The following is a 19,901-nucleotide window of genomic DNA, read 5'->3' on the forward strand; positions in this document are numbered from 1 at the left end:
AGCTCCCACACGCACAATCAAAACAAATATGCCCAACACTAAAATTTAAAGAGAATTGGTCATTTTATGTGTTGTATTAACACATTTAATAGTGTCATTGTACATAATGTGAAATTTATGTTAAATCCATATAATATTATACAGTCAAGACCATCTATTTTGTTTACTTTGATGACTGTGGTTTCTAAAGGACTAATAGTACCAAGAAAAATTTTTGATGTTACAGTACAAGGTGATGAGAGAGACTACAAGCAATTATAAGGTGTCCCTTTCAAATACATATACACATAAATATATCGTATATACTATATACATATAATACACTCTATGTAGTATATACATATATACTGTGAACTTTTAAAAACCACATCACTTAGGTGACTTAATTTCCATAATGGCACTAAAAGAATAAATTACGTTACCCCTTTTAGAAGATAATATTATGGAGATAAAGAATGTGGAGTGGGCCCAGCCGCATGGCCGAGTGGTTAAGTTTGCACACTCTGCTTCCGGGGCCCAGGGTTTCATTGGTTTGGATCCTGGACATGGACCCAGCACCTCTCATCAAGCCATGCTGAGGCAGCATCCCACATAGCCGAACCGGAAGGACCTGCAACTAGAATATACAACTATGTACTGGGGGAGCTTTGGGGAGAAGAAGGAAAAAAAAAAAGAAGATTGGCAACAGATGTTAGCTCAGGTGCCAATGTTTAAAAAATAAATAAATAAAAGAATGTGGAGTGATTTCCATTATGAATTTTGCCTTTTTTCTCCTCACAATTTTACGTATAATAAACAAGTCACTGTGAATTTTGTGGACAAAGAAAAACCTAACAATAATCTAGAAATGATGGAAGATGGAATTTTTGGAAAATTATAATTTTTCTGTTGTACTTGAATTGTTATCAATTTTCACAAATACTTGAAATATGAAGTCCCAAAGCAATTGTCCAACAAGGTCTCACAAAGCAGTAGGTCTTTTCGGTAAATTTAGAATTTAAAGTATATTAAAAATTACTTCTCACCAGTGGTCTCACTTCTCTCCAATTAAATCCAGTGTTCCCTTTGTCTGAAAGTCCCTGTCTCATTCTTCAAATTTTACTACCTCCTCCGAGAAGCCTTCCCAGACTCCCTCCAGCAGAGGAGTTTCTGTTTGTACCATCTACCCTCACTTACCGCTGGTGCTATAATGGATGGTTTGCATATTCTTCTCCCTGCTTGGCTGTGAGGTCCTTGAGGGCAAAAACGAAGGCCCGGTCCTTTCTGGAACGCCGGTGTTGACTGCACACACGCCTACCAATGACCCGTTTATGTATAGCTTATTTCCCATTTCTGTGCTCTTGGTCATGTTATTTCACTCTTAAATATTCTCACCCTTCTCAGTAATCTGTGTTTCCTGCAAAATTGATTATATTTCCCCCGATAATTCCTTCTCTCTACAGTCCATTTATGCCCCACATAGAGATCTATCTCCTTCTTGTGTCCACGCACTGCTTCAAATTGCTCTCTAATTACTCCATATGTGCTTACTTCATATCCAAAGCAAGATCCTAAACAGAAACCATGGGGATTATTTTTAAAATTTTCAAATATCCCAGTATCAAGCATAAGAAATCTAATCATCAACTCTGGTTAAATTAAGGAACACATCTTTCTTTCTCTCTCTCTCTCTCTCGAGTCTCATTGTACTGTCAAGTTCGTTATTAAATTTATAAATTTCCTGATTTGTATTTAATGGATGGATTAGGGAGCACACACACAAAGACAATGACCTCAAAGTGCTTCTGGAATCACACAATGGCCAGAGAAGACCCTGGGAAGGTGAGGAAATGAGGCTGCCTTTATCCCCCTGCAAGAGGACCCAAATTCCTTCCTCCTACTGGAGACAGCCCTTGGTCTGAATTGCCACCCTTGTACGTACATATGGAATTAACATCCCCAATTGCCTGCGAGGATGTCTATGCCCAAAGCTCCCTTAGCAACATAATGAGCCTATCAGAAATGGAAATCATACGTGAGACTGAAAAAGTAATAATAAATTAGGTGAGATGGAAGGACTAATAACTCAAAGCATCATTCTTGTCTAGTCTTCAACAGAAACCCTCTGAGACTCAGTGCAAATGGCCTGGGAACAGACAGGGGAGGGGCTGTTTACTTGAGGAGCAATTGACAGAAACATAAAACATATTATGAATGTTCATCATCAATAACAGAATAACAGAATTACCAGAAACAGACTAGAGAATAGAGGGGATGAAAGTGTTTTGAAGTTTGGTGCTGGGCCTTTACATACACCTTTCGCCCTCGAGAATCTTGACCACAAAATCTTATCCATTCTTCAAAGTTAATCATGATTTGATTACAGAGACAATTAAAACTCTAAGCCAATTTTTGATATAGACATTTTCATTAAAAAAAAAAGCAGAATCCAGTATTAAAATAAATGTGTAGCGCACATGAATGAAGGGAGAGTCTAAATGGCTCTTGGGCTGCTATCCCCCCAAACATATGGCATTGACATCAAGACTCACAACCATTTGGGCCAAACCTAAAACCCGCTGTAATGGGAATCTGCTAAAGAAGTAGAGCAAATTCCTGCGTTGCATTAAACTTCACCTTTTTCTTCCAGAGCTATTATTTTAACAGATACTCATTATATGTGCACTTCACTTCGTTATCATTTTTTTTTTCTCTGCGAGGTTAGTTCAAAGTGTAGAACGAAAACCTTACAGAAAGCAGTGATACAAAGGGTAAGATCTGCACGTCTAATTATTGCGGGTGAAGAGCACTTTTCCATACACTGATGTTCAAATGAGTCAGGGCCCCAGGGGATGCTGACGTGTCTTAGATGGATAGAAATACTCTAAGCTTCATCATTGAAAATACAGATGCCCTAAAAAATTTATAACTCCAGATGAACACTAATGGATATTAACCTTATTAATATTATCTATTTGAGTACAAACTGGTATAAAGTTTGGGAGCTGGCAAATTTTTAATATATTTCCAAGGCTGCTTAAAGGAACTGGGCCGTTTTTACTCATAACAGTAGGCTGGCTATATTTGCACAGAAGAACCAGCATTCCTAATAAAGTAAATAGAAGTTTAAAAATAAAAAAGCATAGGGGCTGGCCCCGTGGCCGAGTGGTTAAGTTTGCGCGCTCCGCTGTAGGCGGCCCAGTGTTTCGTTGGTTCGAATCCTGGGCGCGGACATGGCACTGCTCATCAGACCACGCTGAGGCAGCGTCCCACATGCCACAACTAGAAGAACCCACAACGAAGAATACACAACTATGTACCGGGGGGGCTTTGGGGAGAAAAAGGAAAAAATAAAATCTTTAAAAAAAAAAAAATAAATAAAAAAATAAAAAATAAAAAAGCATTGTGGCCAAAGCAAATACTTCTCATTTCAGTGGAGAAAGGAGTCATGGATTAAGTGGCTCAGTGGCCCAAAGAGCCAAAACTTAGTAGAGAATAGCCACGTTTCCTCTTCTCTGTGGTGGAAGATCTTGCCGCCTTCAGTGAAGTCCACCAGACGTCGGTAGCCATTTGCTATTCTGACTTTTCCCAGTAGACAGTTCAGCCTTTCTCATTCAGTTAAGAACATTAATATCTGTCACCTCTTGAAGATATGTTAATAATCCTTTCACGTTGCCACTTTCCCTGGCATTTTACCCTCTTGGAGGGGCAGCAGCAACAGGGAGGGACTTGGGGGTCAGACTGACCCTAGGGCATATCCTGGCTCTACCGTTCAAAGCCAAATGGGCCTGAGCAAGTCACTTAACCTTAGTTAAGCATCAGTTTCCTTACTAGAGGAAAAGAAATTATAAAAATTTCAACCTGCTCTGTTGCAAAATGTCCAACCCAATGCCTGCCTGACAGGGCAGTCAAGAAATGGGAGATGATAAAATTATTTTTCCAGGGTGGTATTTACTGGAGAAGAAGAGATCTTTGATGTGAACACTGTTGTAAGTTTGTCCTTTCCCACTTGCTGTCTACGTCAGACACGATAGCTGAAAACAAGGTGGCTGGAGCTGAGGCATTGCCTGGTTCCTTCCAGCTGTCCTCCTCCTTGCCTCTCTTCCCGTATCAGCACACTCTCTTCTGTCTGCCTTGTCTCTGCTCAAAGGTCATCTTCTCATGAGGCCTTCTCTGACCACTTTACAAGAATGCACACACGCCCCAGACCCTCACATCCTCCTTGCTCTGCTTTATATTTCTACGTGGTACTGAGCTTCACTTGAAAAGTTCTCTGTTTATTTGTAGACTACCACTAGAAAGCAAGCTTCCTGAGGGCAGGGGCCTTGTCTCATTCACAGCTCTGTCTCTTAGAATCTTGCCTGACACACAGTAGATCCTCAATGAATATTTATTGAATAAATAATTTCCTGAGAAGAATGAACTGCTTCCTGCCAGGTAACAATCTGGAAACACGGGAAGACTGGCACCTCCTCCAAATCCCCTGTTGCATCGCCCTCAAGGAGGGGACCCTCTGTGCTCACCTTCAGGCCAAAATGACCACACGGGGCTGGAGGAACGTCTGTCCCTCTGATCTGTCAGTGGACTGTCTATATCACATTGTCATTCATCCATCTTTTACTTGTTTGGATAAGTGCCATCTATCTTAATTTCAAGTTTTTAGGAAAAAGCACCATGTCTATACAATTTTCTACCCACTAACTTTCAGGTGTTTAGTAAATGCTGAGAGATGATGGTTTCTGCTTTGTGGAAAACATGCAGCCCTCTTGGTTTGGGCTGTGAAGACGATCTTTGCATCCTATAAATGGTACACAACATGTTGGGAGACACCTTATATTTCTTCCAGAGGTTTATGTTATGAAAAAAATACAACAGAACACATGGAAGTGCTTGTGATTTTAAAATTTTAAACAGAATTAAAAATAATTTTTTACTTTTTTGTTATTGTGATTTAAAAATCTTGTGTAAGTTCGTCACAGTGACAATAAAACCAATTAATATACCAGGATAATTCAGGAAAAGCAGAATTTTACCTGAATTATGTAGAACAGTTGCTCCAAATTGCTACTTTCCTAAGTATCATATTAAATAATAAGCTTAAAAACATCAATTAAAATCCAAATATACTCACTCAGTGGACTTATCCTCAACCAAAGCATATTTCTCTAGTAAATAGTACCATCATTGGATTCAAAATATGTGAACTGAATTTATACGCTCACAAATTGTATACTGCTTAAAATTGACTTTATTGAATTACAATTAAGAGACTATTGACCTTTGGATGTTGAGTGCACTAGGTTTTAACTTTAAACAATCAACTCTAGGTCAGTCATTTCTTCAAGCTGATGTCCAGATTTTAATGGATAATTGAAGATTTCAGATCACATCCTCATAAGCTGACTAATTGTGATTGACACAGTCCCTACTGCTAACGTCTGGATCAATGGCAAATTTACTCATATTACGAAATTTGTTCATGCAGCAGTTTCCTTTGGTTAAGTACTGTCCTTTAAAACAAAACAAAACAAAAAAAACCCCCAATCAGCTTACACCAAAAGGCCCTTTCTGGCTCAGAAAACAAGCAGTAAATATGCAATAGCCTTTTAAATGTCTCATCCCTTACAAGTAAATTGCATTAAATTGCAGGGCTACAAGCTTTAGCCGTCACGGAGCAACTCCACCCACTGAGGTCTAAATGTTAGCTGTAACACTCTTTCCTTTGCCGCTTCTCAAGGAACCAACCACTAGAGTCCAGAAAAAAAGTAACATATAAACAAATCCTACATTTGATTAAATATTAGAATGACAACCACAATTACAGAATTGAACATTATTGATACATAGTATGTATACTTATAAACTACAGCAATCATTTCTAATGAGAAATATACTATTGAATAGTTATAAAAGATATATTTTCAATTTCATTTTCAATCTATGCTCATTAGCAATAGTGGAGGCTAAATCTTATTTAAGTAGAAATGAATTTCAATATGTAGGCTGAATGAATCAATTTATACTGCAGGTGAAATTCCATGAGATAAACATATATTTACTCTAAGTAAGTAGAAAGCTACCTATTCCACTGTCTGGGTAGGAATACCTGAAATTTCATGCTTTTGAGTGCTTTAATTCTTTTTTTATTTACAAAAAAGTCACACATCCAAAATGCTATTTTAAAATCAAAGAAATCTGTTCTGAATCTCATTTTACTATTTAATAGAGCAGCTGAAAAATGACTTAAAGATGTGGCCATATGGTGTGAAAATCCAGAATCAAGGAAAGAATGAGATACTGTAAACATGTAAAAAGCAATAAGAGGAAGCAACTCTGAGCTCAGTTAATGAAAAGCTGATGATGGAGACTGTCTTTTATTGATGACATTTGAGGACACTGACTCATTAGTGTTTTCTAAAACATGAGTTCTGCATTTCAAGCGTCTGAGAGATTCGGCTAAGCCTCTTTCCCTCAGCCTGGGATTGTTTGCGCAGAAAGACTCCACAGAATAAATTACTGAACCTTCCAGCACAGCTCAATTAACTGAATGAAGCAGGGAGAGAAAAGCTCCAATCTGGTAGCCACAGAACAGAACCTGGCATCATTTTTGCTTAAAGAGTTTACAAGTGGATCCTGGGGCATTTAAAAGACAGCCCGAATTTCAAGAGCAAAGACAGCAGGAAGAAGCCTGAGTCGCTCAAACCAGCACTCCGTCCTCCGCTAACGCTTCCCTGGGAAGTCAGTCAGGTGTCTGCATTCCAGAGTCATTTGATTGTCTATCTTTACAAGGAATTTGGGTGTCTCCATCCGATTTCCCCAGCCTCACACATAAGCTGAGCCAAAATTTCAGTTCCCTAGAAGTTCCAAACGGTTCCTTCCTTTAACTGTACTTTCCCAGTGTGATGCAACGGCATGCGACAAGACCTCAAGTCAGCTGATAAAAGCTTAAACCGTCTGCGCCTGGAGAGCCGTCTAGTTCTGACCCAACACCAACCTCCGAATTCAGTTGTTTGTGCACTAATTTATTCAACAAAGATTTTCTGACGCCAGACATTGGAATTACCAAGGCGAATAAAACAGCCTCTTCTCAAAGAGCTCACCGTCCAGTGGGGAAAACACCTTTGCAAACAAAATTTATAATAAATGAGTTAAATACTCCAGTCAAGGTCCAGAACGTTTTCAGAGGGGACTTCCAAACGGGGGAGGTGTCGCAGGCTCCAGCCCGTTACAGTTCACCGTTGTCCACAGGGCAATTTTAGATCTAACTTCTTTGGGAAAACGTGGACGCTTTAAAGCCGTCTGAGACATTCCCTGGCCTCCTTGAAAGTGAAGTGTGCGACCCTTGCCACCCGCCCCCGCCCCTTAACCCCAGCGAGAGGAGAGGCGGGCAGAGAGACCGAAGGGGACTGCTCTGAGGCTGCCTCTCGGAACAGGGAACTTGGAGTCTCTGCCCTTGTCTCTCCCAGCCCACTTGGTGACAAGACGACAACAAAGGAGGAATAATGCTAACAATCGTAGGGTTTGCTTACACATTAACAACTGACTGTTGCCCTCAACTGTACATGATCCCACACTCACATAAGTCAGTAGCTGTGCAAATTGGGAAAACCACAGCTCAAAGCTGAAAGCCCCACATTGTACCAATAGTGTTTTCTTCCAAATCGATGACATCCTCATCAGTAGCAAGTGTTGAAAACACAAAGAACGACTGAAAGATAGGAGGGGTGGGCATGTGAGGAAAGAAAGAGTTGTTTGCCATAGCTGAGAGGAAATCCTGACACACCAACCTGACCCCCGTCCCCCAAACCACTAGGCCTCCTTTCAGCTCAGCGCTCCCTCCCGCCTGGGGAATCTGGCCTCACTCCATGGCACTGCCCTCGTGTGCTACATTGAAAATAAAACAAAGGACGCCATTCATCATATTTTTCAACAACTGGCTCCTTTTCTTAGTTTGGAAGAAAAACTTGGCAATCATAAAGCTAAGTTTTTTATTTTTATGTATTTTCTTCTCAGTGTCAAAATAAACTGAAAAAGAAAAAAATTTGCCCAATGGTAAGAAAAGAAAAATACACAAAAGCCTTCAGAGCTCAGTCGGCCACACACTGCCATTCGACTGACACCAAAGCGTGGAATGCAACACTCTCAAGTTCTCCCAAACCAAAGAGCCGACTGCCTTCTGCTTCTGTAAGATGTGGCTACTTAGGGAAATTCAAATAGGCTCCCAGTGTGAACTAGGCTGCGTATTTACTTTAATCAAAGTGACATTTCCCAGATGGTGTCATCCAGAAAACCCCGTCTGAAATGAGGAGTATAAGAGAACTCAGTTGTACATTCCAGGGAAAATTGGATACAGGTGTTCTCCCATTTTAAGATGACTCAGTTTACAAAAACACAAAACGATGAAACATACATTTATGGCATGAGTGAGCGCCACCGCCACTCCTTCCCCCTGGAAATGGGTACCTGATGCCTAGAATGGGTACCAGGCATCCATCCGAAGGTGTAAATGAAAAAACAATCACATCTCTCCATTACCAACTGCATGATCCTAACCCTCTCTGGTGTTCATTCTGAGCCTAATGTTTTGTGGTTCCTGGACCCTTCCTCTGCCTGGAGGAGGAAATGGGGAAAAGAAAGAGTCTGAAGCAAGAAGCTGCTCTAACACGTCTCTGAAAACTAGTAGACCTAGGGGGACCTAATTCACTGGCTATACACGCTGAACCCCTATGCTATCAACAAAGCAGCTTCCTCCATGGAGGCTGAAGCATAATGATGACACGCACGTTAGCAATTCCATCACTGTGATGCGGGCTATGAAAGAAAGGACAGGCATCATGGAGCATAACCTAACCCGGTGATCTTAGAAGACTTTTCCGGGGAAATGACTTGTTGTTCTAGAAACTAGAGAGCAACGGGTAAAAGCATAAACTTCCCAAAGAACAGAGCTGAACAGAAACCTGGCCCTGCAACTCACCAGCTGCTTGACCTCAAGGAATTTACTTAACCTCTCTGAGCCTCAGTTTCTGCTCCTGCAGAGTGGGAATAATATGGATGTCAGATGAATGTTGTGAGGCTTAAATAAGATAGGATATGAGTCAAGTGCTTGCATGTGTTCAGCACACGGGGGCAGATCCAGATTCTGTGCGGCCTGAAGCTTATATGATTTTGAGTACCATCTATAAGAAAAATAATCATACGGTTACAGATGTTAACTGGACTTACTGTGGTGATCATTTTGCAATATATACAAACATTGAATCATTATAATGTATACCCAAAACTAATATAATGTTATGTCAATTAACCTCGATTACAAACAGGCAAATGAATAGAAAAACAATCAAAAAATAAGCTCATAAGTGAATTTAGAAAGAGAAAATAAACCACAACAAATTACACATTTTTAAAAGCAAAGAAATATTATCGTTATTCTAACATTTTTATTAATTATCTCTATGACACTTTTCTACATGTTTTCCACATTTTTATGGCTGCATACTCTTTGATCATCTATTCAAATGACAATTTGTCATTTTATATAAAGAGAACATAAAGCTAATTCATTCTTTTTTCTAGAATGGTTGATAGAAATCTGTTTATAGTTATTAATGTTGAGGACACAGCTTCCCACACTGCGTGCTTGCTCTTTGTAGTGCTACCAGAGATTTGTTCCCCAAAACAGAAATTTTGATCAATTCTACCTCATATGATTTTCACGAAAAAAAGAAATAATCTGGTGCATTTATAATTTTATAAACTACATCAACATATATATTCCTGCAGGACACAGTTTCTGTTTTTAATGGACATTATTAAGAACCACATCCTTTGCTTACAATTTTATGCTACTAATAATTGGAAAGATTTTCCACACTCTGGCTTCTGGCTCCATACCTCTTGAACTTCCTTTTTCCTCCACAACTCAAGTCTTACTGGTTCTGGGCACCAGAAAACACATTCATCTGTGACACTCCTCTGGCCCTGCTTTGTGTGTCCCAACACTGGGAGAGCCATCACAGTCGGGGCGAGGACTATTCCCGGAAGCCATTCCTACCCTAGGAGAGCTGGCAATAACTGCACTCCACATGGAAGTGACTATGCACCATATAAACATATCCCACGAAATCCTAATTATCCCCAACTCAACTTCCTCTTTCACTGAGTCCAAAAACTCCCAGAGCCACTCCCAGAAACAGCTACATACTTTGTGGGGCCCAGCGCAAATGAGAACAGGGGTCATCTTCCTAAAAATTATTCACAATTTCGGCGACAGCAGAGCAATGAATCAAGCATGTGACTCTGCTGTTGCACAGGTTGCAGTCCCATGAGGCCAACCCTGGCTATTCCAATACCACCTGTCATGAGGGGAAGTTTAATGAAGAAGTATAATCAGAAAGAGACAGCATTTTCAACAATTTGTGTCTAAAATATCTTCCATTTGCAAGTTTTACAAAGTCATACCAGGGCCTATCCCAGGGCTCACAAGGGCTTCATGCAAGTGAAGGCACGTGCAGCTTAAGTTTCATTAGCATCATGGTAAATCTGCGCCACTGAAACACAGTAGGTGCTCAATAAATACTTGTGAATGGAGCCTTATCCTCAGAGACTTTATAGTCTAGCCAGCAGGACAAATAAGAGATCAATCAAACCCACCCACAACTCAATGTGTCAAGTCTGAAAAACATAATTGCATAAAATGTGTGGATGTGAATTCAAAGTAAAAGAAATAACCCAAGTGACTTCTGGGGTTTGGGCTACACAATCCACAGCCACCATGGTCCTGGCTGCAGTTCTGGCACCATCTGGTGGCTATCTTCCTCTCTGACTCAAATACTGATGGGGGCCATTCTGGGTCCTATGGCCGATTTGGCTCTTTCAGGACAGTGTGAGTGATTCCAGGAATCTCCCAATTAATTGGAGCAAGTTTTGTGGCTCAATCTGAGGATACTCAGCTAAGAGAAATCTGGGGATGTGGGGATATATCCTCCACTCCCACACTTGATGAGGCAGGATTGTGCCTCGCGGCACAGAACCAGTCCTGCAGAGGGGCCACTGACAGTCCAGCGGAGGAAGCTACACTAGACACTGATGGATCTTCCAGGTACAGGAAGGAATAAATGGGCAAGAACTCAGCACATGCTAATTGTGTAAAAGACAGATCTGGAAGAAATTTTAAATGAGAAAGAGTACAGAAGTATTGGAGAGAGGTCTAAGGTCTGGAAGAAATTTCAGGATTCTGAGGTCGGCCATCCTATAGAACTGTCATTAAAGGGGAGGGTCAACCAACTGGATGTACAATTTCTCACTGGATCACAAGATACTAGAAACAAAAGCTGACCAGGCCTGGCAGGAGGCCTGGAGTCCTGAGGATGTGGGTCCAAGGGCACTGTTCTGGGTTAGAGCATGGTATAAATCCAGAGGATATGGGATATGGTGAGAGGAGGCTCTTGGTTGACCCAGCGGGCTAAAAGAAACTTGGGAGGTGTTATTACTTTACAATCACCTACTCCAAAGGGTTGTTGTGAAAATCATATACTAGTACCTGACACTTAGTTGGAATTCAACGAAAGATAGCCACATTTAGTGAAGCCAAAAGGGTTCTCCGAAGACTTCTTTTCCTGTATCTTGCTATTTTATCTACCTTCTAGCCTTGTGAAATATTGGAGTAGACGTCATGAAGGAAGATGAACTACTGAATATAATTTCAGGGTAGACAGAGAGTAATACTTATCAATTTCCAAAAATGCTTTACACTTACTAGAAACAATATAGCTTTATAACAATGGGTCATTGCTAGACTACATCGATAACAATGATTACTTTTTCCAAAACAGTTGGTCTTCATGAAGATATAAGTACCTAAGAAGTTAGGAAACAGTGACTGGCTACATATGGGATTCGCTAAGAAAAAGTTAGTAGGATGGTACACAGGAGGTTTGGGAAAGGTGTTTGGCTGAGAGCCTACCACCAGCTAAAAGGCACCATCTACCTGGCAGGTGAAGATGACCACAAAAGGAAAGACACATAACTAGATTTAAAAGACTTTAATTGTTAAAATTATGTTACACAACCAGAGGCACTCACAACTAGAATATACAACTATGTACTGGGGGGATCCTGGGGAGAAGAAGGAGGAAAAAAATAAGAAGATCAGCAACAGATGTTAGCTCAGGTGCCAATCTTTAAAAAAAAAATTTATATTAGTCTACATTTTACATGGTGGAATAAGTTACTACATAAATGACATTCACTGGAAAATTCCATCCAATGGTTTACCACGATATTTCCCACCCTCACCTCAAGTCAATATTTAGACTCCCTATGAGTTGAAAGAATAGCAAGACTGTCAAAGGGAACATAGAGATTGACAATAGGAAAACAACGAAATTAAGAGACTAGAATGCTAATGAGAAGAAAAGGGGAGCAACCATCATTGGGTTGTTTTCCTTAGGAACTATATGCTCACTAAATATTTTCTGCCTTATTCTTGCTTCCTTCTGTTTGGTCTCCTGAGAATTTTATTTCTGACGGGATCCAGTCAAGAAAACAGAAACAACATTAAGTATTTCCAAAGAGATAATAGAAGAAATTGGTCAACAGTTGTTGGAGAACCAAAAGAGCCAAGAAAGAACATGGCACCCCAGAGACAGAACTGCAGGATGTACTCTGCCCTGAGGCTGAAGGAACAAAAGGAGGAGGCTGGATTCTGAGAGCCTAGAAGCTTCGGAAAGGCCTTGCAGAGCCATTGCTCAGCCACTGCTGGTGCTTCTGAGGGGCATGATGAGGCCAGTTCTGAAAACATCAGAAAAAGAAGCTGGAGTCTGGAACCAAGAGCCACTGTCAGGTCAAGAGCCATTGCTAAGGGGCAACTGCCAGAAGCAGGAAACAAATGGAAGGAGCAGGCCTCCTCCAGCCCTGCAGCCTCCCCATCTAGGACCCCGTATTGGCTGGGCCTGACAGGGAACCAGCCCGCAAAGGAGAAAAGTGGTTTGCAGGGTCCCAGGGGCAAAGGGCAGCATAAGAAGGGTGGCTGTGGGGTTGAGAGTCAAGAGCGGGACACTGCACACACTGCACATTTAGAAAGAGAAATTCACCCCATGTTAGGTATCTGACTCACATCTCAATTTTACCACAACAAACTAATTTGCCTCAAAAAATTGCAAATAGGGACAAAAAAAGTGGCAGAGTAATTCACCTTCAGGCTGAGTTCGAGCAGAGCCACACTCACCAGGACCTTTTCTTACACCTTCGAGAAGCATTTAAGAGATTGCTGTTCGTGTCCTAATTGTTCTTAGGGATGAAAAATGGGCTCCTTCGAAGCCATGTGCAGGCCTGCTTAAAACAATAAGCTTTTCTAACCCCAAGCATGACATACTCCGGGAGCATGGTCTGGATGCTTATCAAACAAGTGCCTGGGCCCTTCTCTGAAGTTTCTGGGCAAGTACAAACAACAGAGTCAAATAAATGCCTTTTAAAAGCAAGGCAGTGGAGCACGTACCCCAGTCAGTGAGATCCTCATAGCCCCACAGGGTAAACAGTAACATGAGAATATTTACACTAAACAAAACTGTATATCAAGCCTGCTTTGGCTCAGCCAGAGGGAATGATAAATTCCTTGCAGCTCTCTCAGAGAGTGGTCCTTTGTGGACCACGGACGCCACTTCCAAGACCGTACAAACCAATTACAGAGCGAGGCTTTTCATCATGTTGAGGAATGAAAATATCACCCCCCATTTTGTTTGATTTTGCAGTTATATTTTACTCAGCCTGCTCCTCCCTCTTATGTTGAGGAGTTTGAATTTATTGTTGAGTCAAGCTCAAATTCAGGTTGGACACAAATGACAACCTTCCCACCGCCCCCAACAACAACAAAAGTTCTTATTACCCTCATAGTCTGGCTTTTTGCTCTCCTCGTCCCTCTTCTAGGGAACTAAAAGTTGAAGTTCAAAGTCGGGTAGAGCAGAAACACTAAAGAGTTGATAAAATGTAAACTCTATTTGTCCACATCAATTTTGTCCTATTCACAACTGGCACAAGTCACGGCCAAAGTCACGTCGCAGGAGATGGAGGTTAAACGAGCTATGAAGCCACACTCCAACAATGTCCACTTTGTGGTCTGACGAAAACAAAAATACTGCAGAAACATTTGCACAAACTGTCGGTTTGTTCCTAAGAGGCCAATATGAGAAAAGGTTCATAGGAGTCAGGGTAGTTAGTTCATTTTGTCAGATTTTCTCAACCCAATTTGACAATCCTTCTTAGTTGTCATAGGTCCGTCCCAGTTACTTCCGCCAGAAAGAGCTGGTGATACTGCATCCATCCACAGAATAAACCTGCAGCAAGTCAGAGCTCTTTCAGATTCTCTACGGACCCTGGTAGAGCAAGGGAGAAAGCGAAGACACAAAGACAGTCGAAGGAACAGGGGAATTAGAATATCAATGAGCGGTAAGAAGTGGGATTGTGCTGGTCTTGAAAATTACAACAAAAATAGTAAATTCTTGTTTTTGAAGAGACAGCTGGATCAAAGAACAAAGTTAATCAGCTCTATTTTTTTTTTTTTTTTGACGAAGAAGATTAGCCCTGAGCTAACATCTGCCACCAATCCTCCTCTTTTTACTGAGGAAGACCGGCCCTGAGCTAAGATCCGTGCCCATCTTCCTCTGCTTTATATGTGGGATGCCTGCCACAGCTTGGCTTGTCAAGCAGTGCCATGTCTGCACCCGGGATACCAACCTGCGAACCCTGGTCCGCCAAAGCGGAACGTGTGAACTTAACCGATGCGCCACCGGGCTGACCCCTAATCAGCCCTATTTTAAACTTCACATGTAGTGCCAGAGCCCATCATAATAGACTAAATAGGGAAGAACAGGTCTTATATTTTGGATACTTTAATGGGTAGAAATTTGCCAAAATTTTATTTAGAAAGTTTGGGTTTAATGAAATTATCTTATTTAGCTGCTTTTTTCAAACTATTGTGAAATTAACATACACTCTTTAATAATTGTGGTAAAATATACATAATATAAAATTTACCTTTTTTAAGTGTATTCACATTGTTGTGCAACCATCGCCACATCCGTCTCCAGAAATTCTTTCATCTTCCCAAACTGAAACTCCGTACCCACTTAGATGTTTGATTTCAAACAGGCCTTGCTGAGGGCCAGCCACATGGAATGCAGGGCTATGAACCTGGAGAGGTTAACTCAGGTACCTGGCAAATGAATCAACCCCTCCTACAAGCCCAGCTGACTCAGCGGCAGCACGTGATTTTACCCTGTCTCATCTGCTTAATGTTGATGCCCAACACTGAAGCAAAGCTCTAGAAGAGATCAGGAAAAAACATTAATAGTATGCTTCATTTTTACCTTTCAGCTTACCAAGTACTTCCATTTAATCCCCCAGCATACAGCCCTTGCTCAGGGTGGGAACTCCTTTTTCCTACCTTATAGGTAATGGAACTAAGGGTACAGAAGGCAAAAGTGGGCCAGAACCCAAGCCTCCCAACCCACTGTCCAGTGCGCGTTCTACTGGGCCACGAGGCCTCTGCCAAAGCGCGGAAAGGACTGGGCACTGCTGCTTCTCGGCTCTTCCAGACTGAGAGGGCGAACCTCGGGTCTAACTGGGTAGCATGTGCTCTCTTCACCACAGCGACCAAACTTCCCTACGCCTGAAAACCAGACCTGCTCCATCGTTTCTCTACCTTCTTTGTATTTACATTGACAGCAAGAAGAAAACAACTAAAGTAGTATAATTCTGGAACAAAATTCATGCCATCAGAGTCGAGTCAAATTAAGTAAAAACAATACTAGGATAAACTACTGGGTCCTATAAAAAGATTGAGTTCAACCTCTTTATTTATTTTTAATTAATTAAAATAAATTCACATTACGTGCTTTATTAGACAAGACCATAATCTTTCTTTAGCAAGAAAAAAAAAATCTATGGAAAAATTCATTTCTGTATGCTTTATGGATAGAAAGTACCTTGTTCTAAAGCAATATAAATACTAAGGATTTACACCAAAATGCCAGAATCAACAAGTGGCTTCTTTTACTTCATAAAGAGGCAGCATATTTTTATTTCTTTCAAATACAATGCTTCCACCAACGCCCTTCTCTTTGCTCAAGAGCAATATATTCCAGAAAGCTTCAGACTTTTCAGTTAAATTCCCCAACTCCTTGGCGTCATGGCCAACAGCGTCATTCCATCTCCATACATAAACATAGGAAAATTAGACAAATCTGGCTTTTGGAGTCATCTCCAGAATGAACAATGGGTCATCCTAAGAGTAGAAAGGCAAGAAAGAACAACCATGCTTTGAAAGAGTAACCTTATTTTATAATTCTCCCCAGTTTTAGTCAATTAGTTTGATTTCTTTAAAGTGTACATTTAAAAAAAATGATTACTCAGAATATGAGAGTTGACTACAGAACTTGGAAATAAAGAGTTCAGAAGAACCAAATAAATTGAGTCCATTTTTAGTTTTGTACACAATAATTAAAGGTGATTCAAAAAAAAAAAAAGGTTAAGTCTCTTCTCTTGAGGATGAGGAAGGAGGGACTGAATAAAGAGCCGTTCTGAACCTTCGAAAAGAAAAAAGGTGATTCAGCAACGAGGGCCATTTTACCCAGAGGACTCAGCAGCGCTGCTAACGCACACAAGAGCAGAAATTTGATGCAGAGTAGGTTCTCGAGAAGTTTTAATGACGACTAGAAATATCATAGGGCAATTACGGACAATCTATAAACACTTGTTGTTGCTGAATAGAGAATGCTCCTAATTTTCCAAAACACAGCTACAACCAAGCTCTTTGTATCTTCTCCTCATCTTCACTGGTCAAAAGAAAACTTTGTAATGATTGATCGTTTTCCTTAAAATTTCAACAAAATCTTAGATTGGATCACATGAAAACACCTCCTCGTATCCTCCAGAATTCTCCAATACTTTCCCTTATAGCATATTCGGCACAGTTCTTGCATTCTTGGGGTGTAAATCCAATTAATGCTCTCCCTATGGTACCAATTCCCCGGTCACTCGCCAACTTTTTAACCTGAGCTTCTATGTAATGAGGAGATACATAAGAAAAATGGTCCCCAAGGACACTGAAAGCCATGTATTGAGATTCTTCTGAGGTTTCTGTAGCTTCTTGATCTTCAAAACTCTCTACGTTGCAAGCTATCTCAATTTTCCCTTCATGAGGAAAAGCCATGGCTTGGACGCCCTTCAATCCATTCACACTTGAGCCCCGAATGGCAGCCGCAATCTCTTTTCCCACAGCCAAGTCTTGAGAGTCTATGGTAACATTGCAGTCCATCACATACGGGCTAGCGCCGATGCCTAAATCATTAGAAAAGCATGTGAATCAAGCAAAGCAAAGCCTCGTTTTGAAGATTCTATTCTTTAGCTAATTTTAATTCAGGGATTTTCCCTTACTTGGCTTTATTTAAATCAACACAAATATTCCTGATGATCAACTTCAGAATTTTCTAAAGGTCATACATATACTCTTTATAACAGAGCTCTCTGAGCTACAGGCAGACACTTTTATCTACTCTAAAAGTACCTAAAGGCTGTTTTTTCTAGAATAGTTACGAAGACCCCAATCTTCCAAAATATCAACAGAAAAAAGAAAGCACACTTGAGAACTAAATATCAACAGCAGCAAAAAGCCTTGGCCTTCCATTCATTTCCAAGGCCATCTCCATAGGGCTTGGAATTCAGTGCCAGGCCTAAGGGTCTGGGAGACAGGAGTAAATCACAGTCTATATCCATTGCTTCCTCCCCAGACACAGACCTGTTGGCACTGAGTTAGATTGACATCTGATTCAAATGACCCTCAACAACAGTCTTGGTTAGGGAAGGAGGTCACTAAAAAGTGACCAATAGCCTCAGAATTGGAAAGCGCAAAGGGACTCTCGGGTCTCAGGACAAGGAAGCTTGGCAGGGTTTGGGACACTATGTATACCTTCTTTGGAACAACCCATTGGAGGCACCTCTTTCTTCCATCCCCAGCTTCCCAAGGGACTGGAACTGCCATTGCCACTCTTGAGCCCAGGGGCAAATGTCCCACTTTCCCTGCCTCAGGGATGGTGCAGCTCGTGTTACATAAATAGTCCTACTCTAATTATAGTTTACATTGTAAGATGGACAACTTGGTTAAATTAGCATTGGTATAAAAAGCTTAGGTCTGCGGTTTCTTCATTTGGGGGAAACTTACATTTCTGAAAGCAAAGTTGACGGGGGATTGATAGGGGATAAAGGCTGACCTCATCTTCAGCACATGGCAATTCTTTAGCTACTATTTCAACATTATCTTACTGTCATTGCTTTTTCTTGCTACTTTCAAACTTATTGCTCATGATGTCAGTATCCATCAGAGATATCCGGCTGAGTTCACTTTCTGCTAGACAGCTGTGGTTGGGGGCTTTGCTGCCTAGCCTGGGTACTCTCATACTAATAGACGCTTTACAGAAAGTCAGCACACGGAAACCACAGTTCATCTTTTTCCCACACATGTACATAATGAAACATTTCAACTCCCGAGGCTGGGCCTCTTCCTACTGGGAATTCTGCAGGAATGAATCAAATTACGGTACTTCTCCATAATGCTGATTTCATAAAAATTAAATTTCCTAACAGTCAATACATTTCTCTTATAATCTCATACACCAATCACTTACTCTAAATATCTTTGAGAATTATATCAGTTTTAACATTTCACAGAGTACAACTGGAATTTTTTTTTGTCAACGCTAATTCATTCACTAAAGAAAAACATCCAAGCATGGTTTCTCTCTCCCCTACCTCTCAACAGGCAATGTTACAAATAGTCCCATTTCCTCAGATTTGATGTACACACCCTATTCTGACTCAAATAGTGGCCTCATCATTCCAACAAATAGCTGGATCACACTCAGATTTTGCTGAAGAGTATATATACTGGTTACAATAAGTACCACTATTCGAAGTACATATTGGGCCTATTGTGCTTTGCTATTCCAGAACTTTGAAATGCCCAATCAACATTCATTTATTCACATGTAATTTATGAGGATGGGGAAGCAAATCACTTTCAACAGAAGTTCCTCCATATGGGCCCAGGGCTCTTCCTCCCCACATTGCGGGGCATAGTCATTCCATCCCTATAGCCCTGGGACTTCTGAATCCCCCACCCAGCAAAAGCCAAGGCCTCTTTACCATCATGTGCCCAATAACTGTCCCTTTTTTTAGCAGAATTTCCAAAGTTGATCATTCTTGCTAATAAATGAATTCATTGCCTAAGGTAAATTATCAAAGATAGAAAAAGTTTAGATGTTAAGCCCAGAGCACAAGAATTCTAGGAAGAATACACTTGCCCCAACACTGATTTACTTAGTTAAAATAAAAACATATTTTAAAAATTCCTTCAAAAGCATAAAGTTAATCATTTCTTAGAAAAATAAAAGTAGACATCACAAGCAACTTTTATATTCTCTTTTAAACAATATAAGAGGTAACCACTTAAGACAGAATGATCATTTTTTACATATGCCCTAGTTATGAGTACTTTGAATTCTTCCATTAAACTTCAGCTGCATAATAATTTATTTTGTTTTATCACTGTATCTTATTCAAGTAGCGAATAAACAGAGACAGTCAATGAGTCTGAGAAGTCTCTGACTAACTGGACAGTAGTTTTCTCCCAGAGGGGTCATGAGGCCACGACCCATTTCTCCCTTGAAAAAAAGATAAAGAAATCTGCTTTCTGCCCAAATGCAGGCTTTTCCCATTTCCTCTATTTCCTCCTCCCCAAGTCCAACGCCAATATGGCGACCCAATCCTAGAGAACCAAACTCTGAGCTGAAATCCAGCAGCCCCACTGACCTCACGCAAATGCAGAATTTGATTTTTTATGCTAATTTAAACTTAGTAAGAATCTTTAA

General features: G+C 40.7%; 1 protein-coding gene across 8 annotated transcripts in view; it reads right to left on the bottom strand.

The window, feature by feature from the left end:
• Positions 1-19,901, bottom strand: part of FTCDNL1 (formiminotransferase cyclodeaminase N-terminal like) — a 96,898-nt gene that overhangs the window by 44,689 nt on the left and 32,308 nt on the right. For 2 of the 8 annotated variants that reach the window (XR_011428136.1, XM_023622301.2), the window contains one exon: positions 15,816-17,316. The exons of 4 other annotated variants lie outside the window; for them this stretch is intronic. Coding sequence is in view for 2 of the 4 variants with exons in the window: in XM_023622301.2 (XP_023478069.1) it covers positions 16,880-17,316 (437 nt within the window). In the remaining 2 variants the exon portion in view is untranslated. 8 annotated transcript variants of the gene reach the window in all.

The sequence above is a fragment of the Equus caballus genome, chromosome 18 (genome assembly GCF_041296265.1).
Source record: "Equus caballus isolate H_3958 breed thoroughbred chromosome 18, TB-T2T, whole genome shotgun sequence".
Classification (NCBI taxonomy): domain Eukaryota; kingdom Metazoa; phylum Chordata; class Mammalia; order Perissodactyla; family Equidae; genus Equus; species Equus caballus.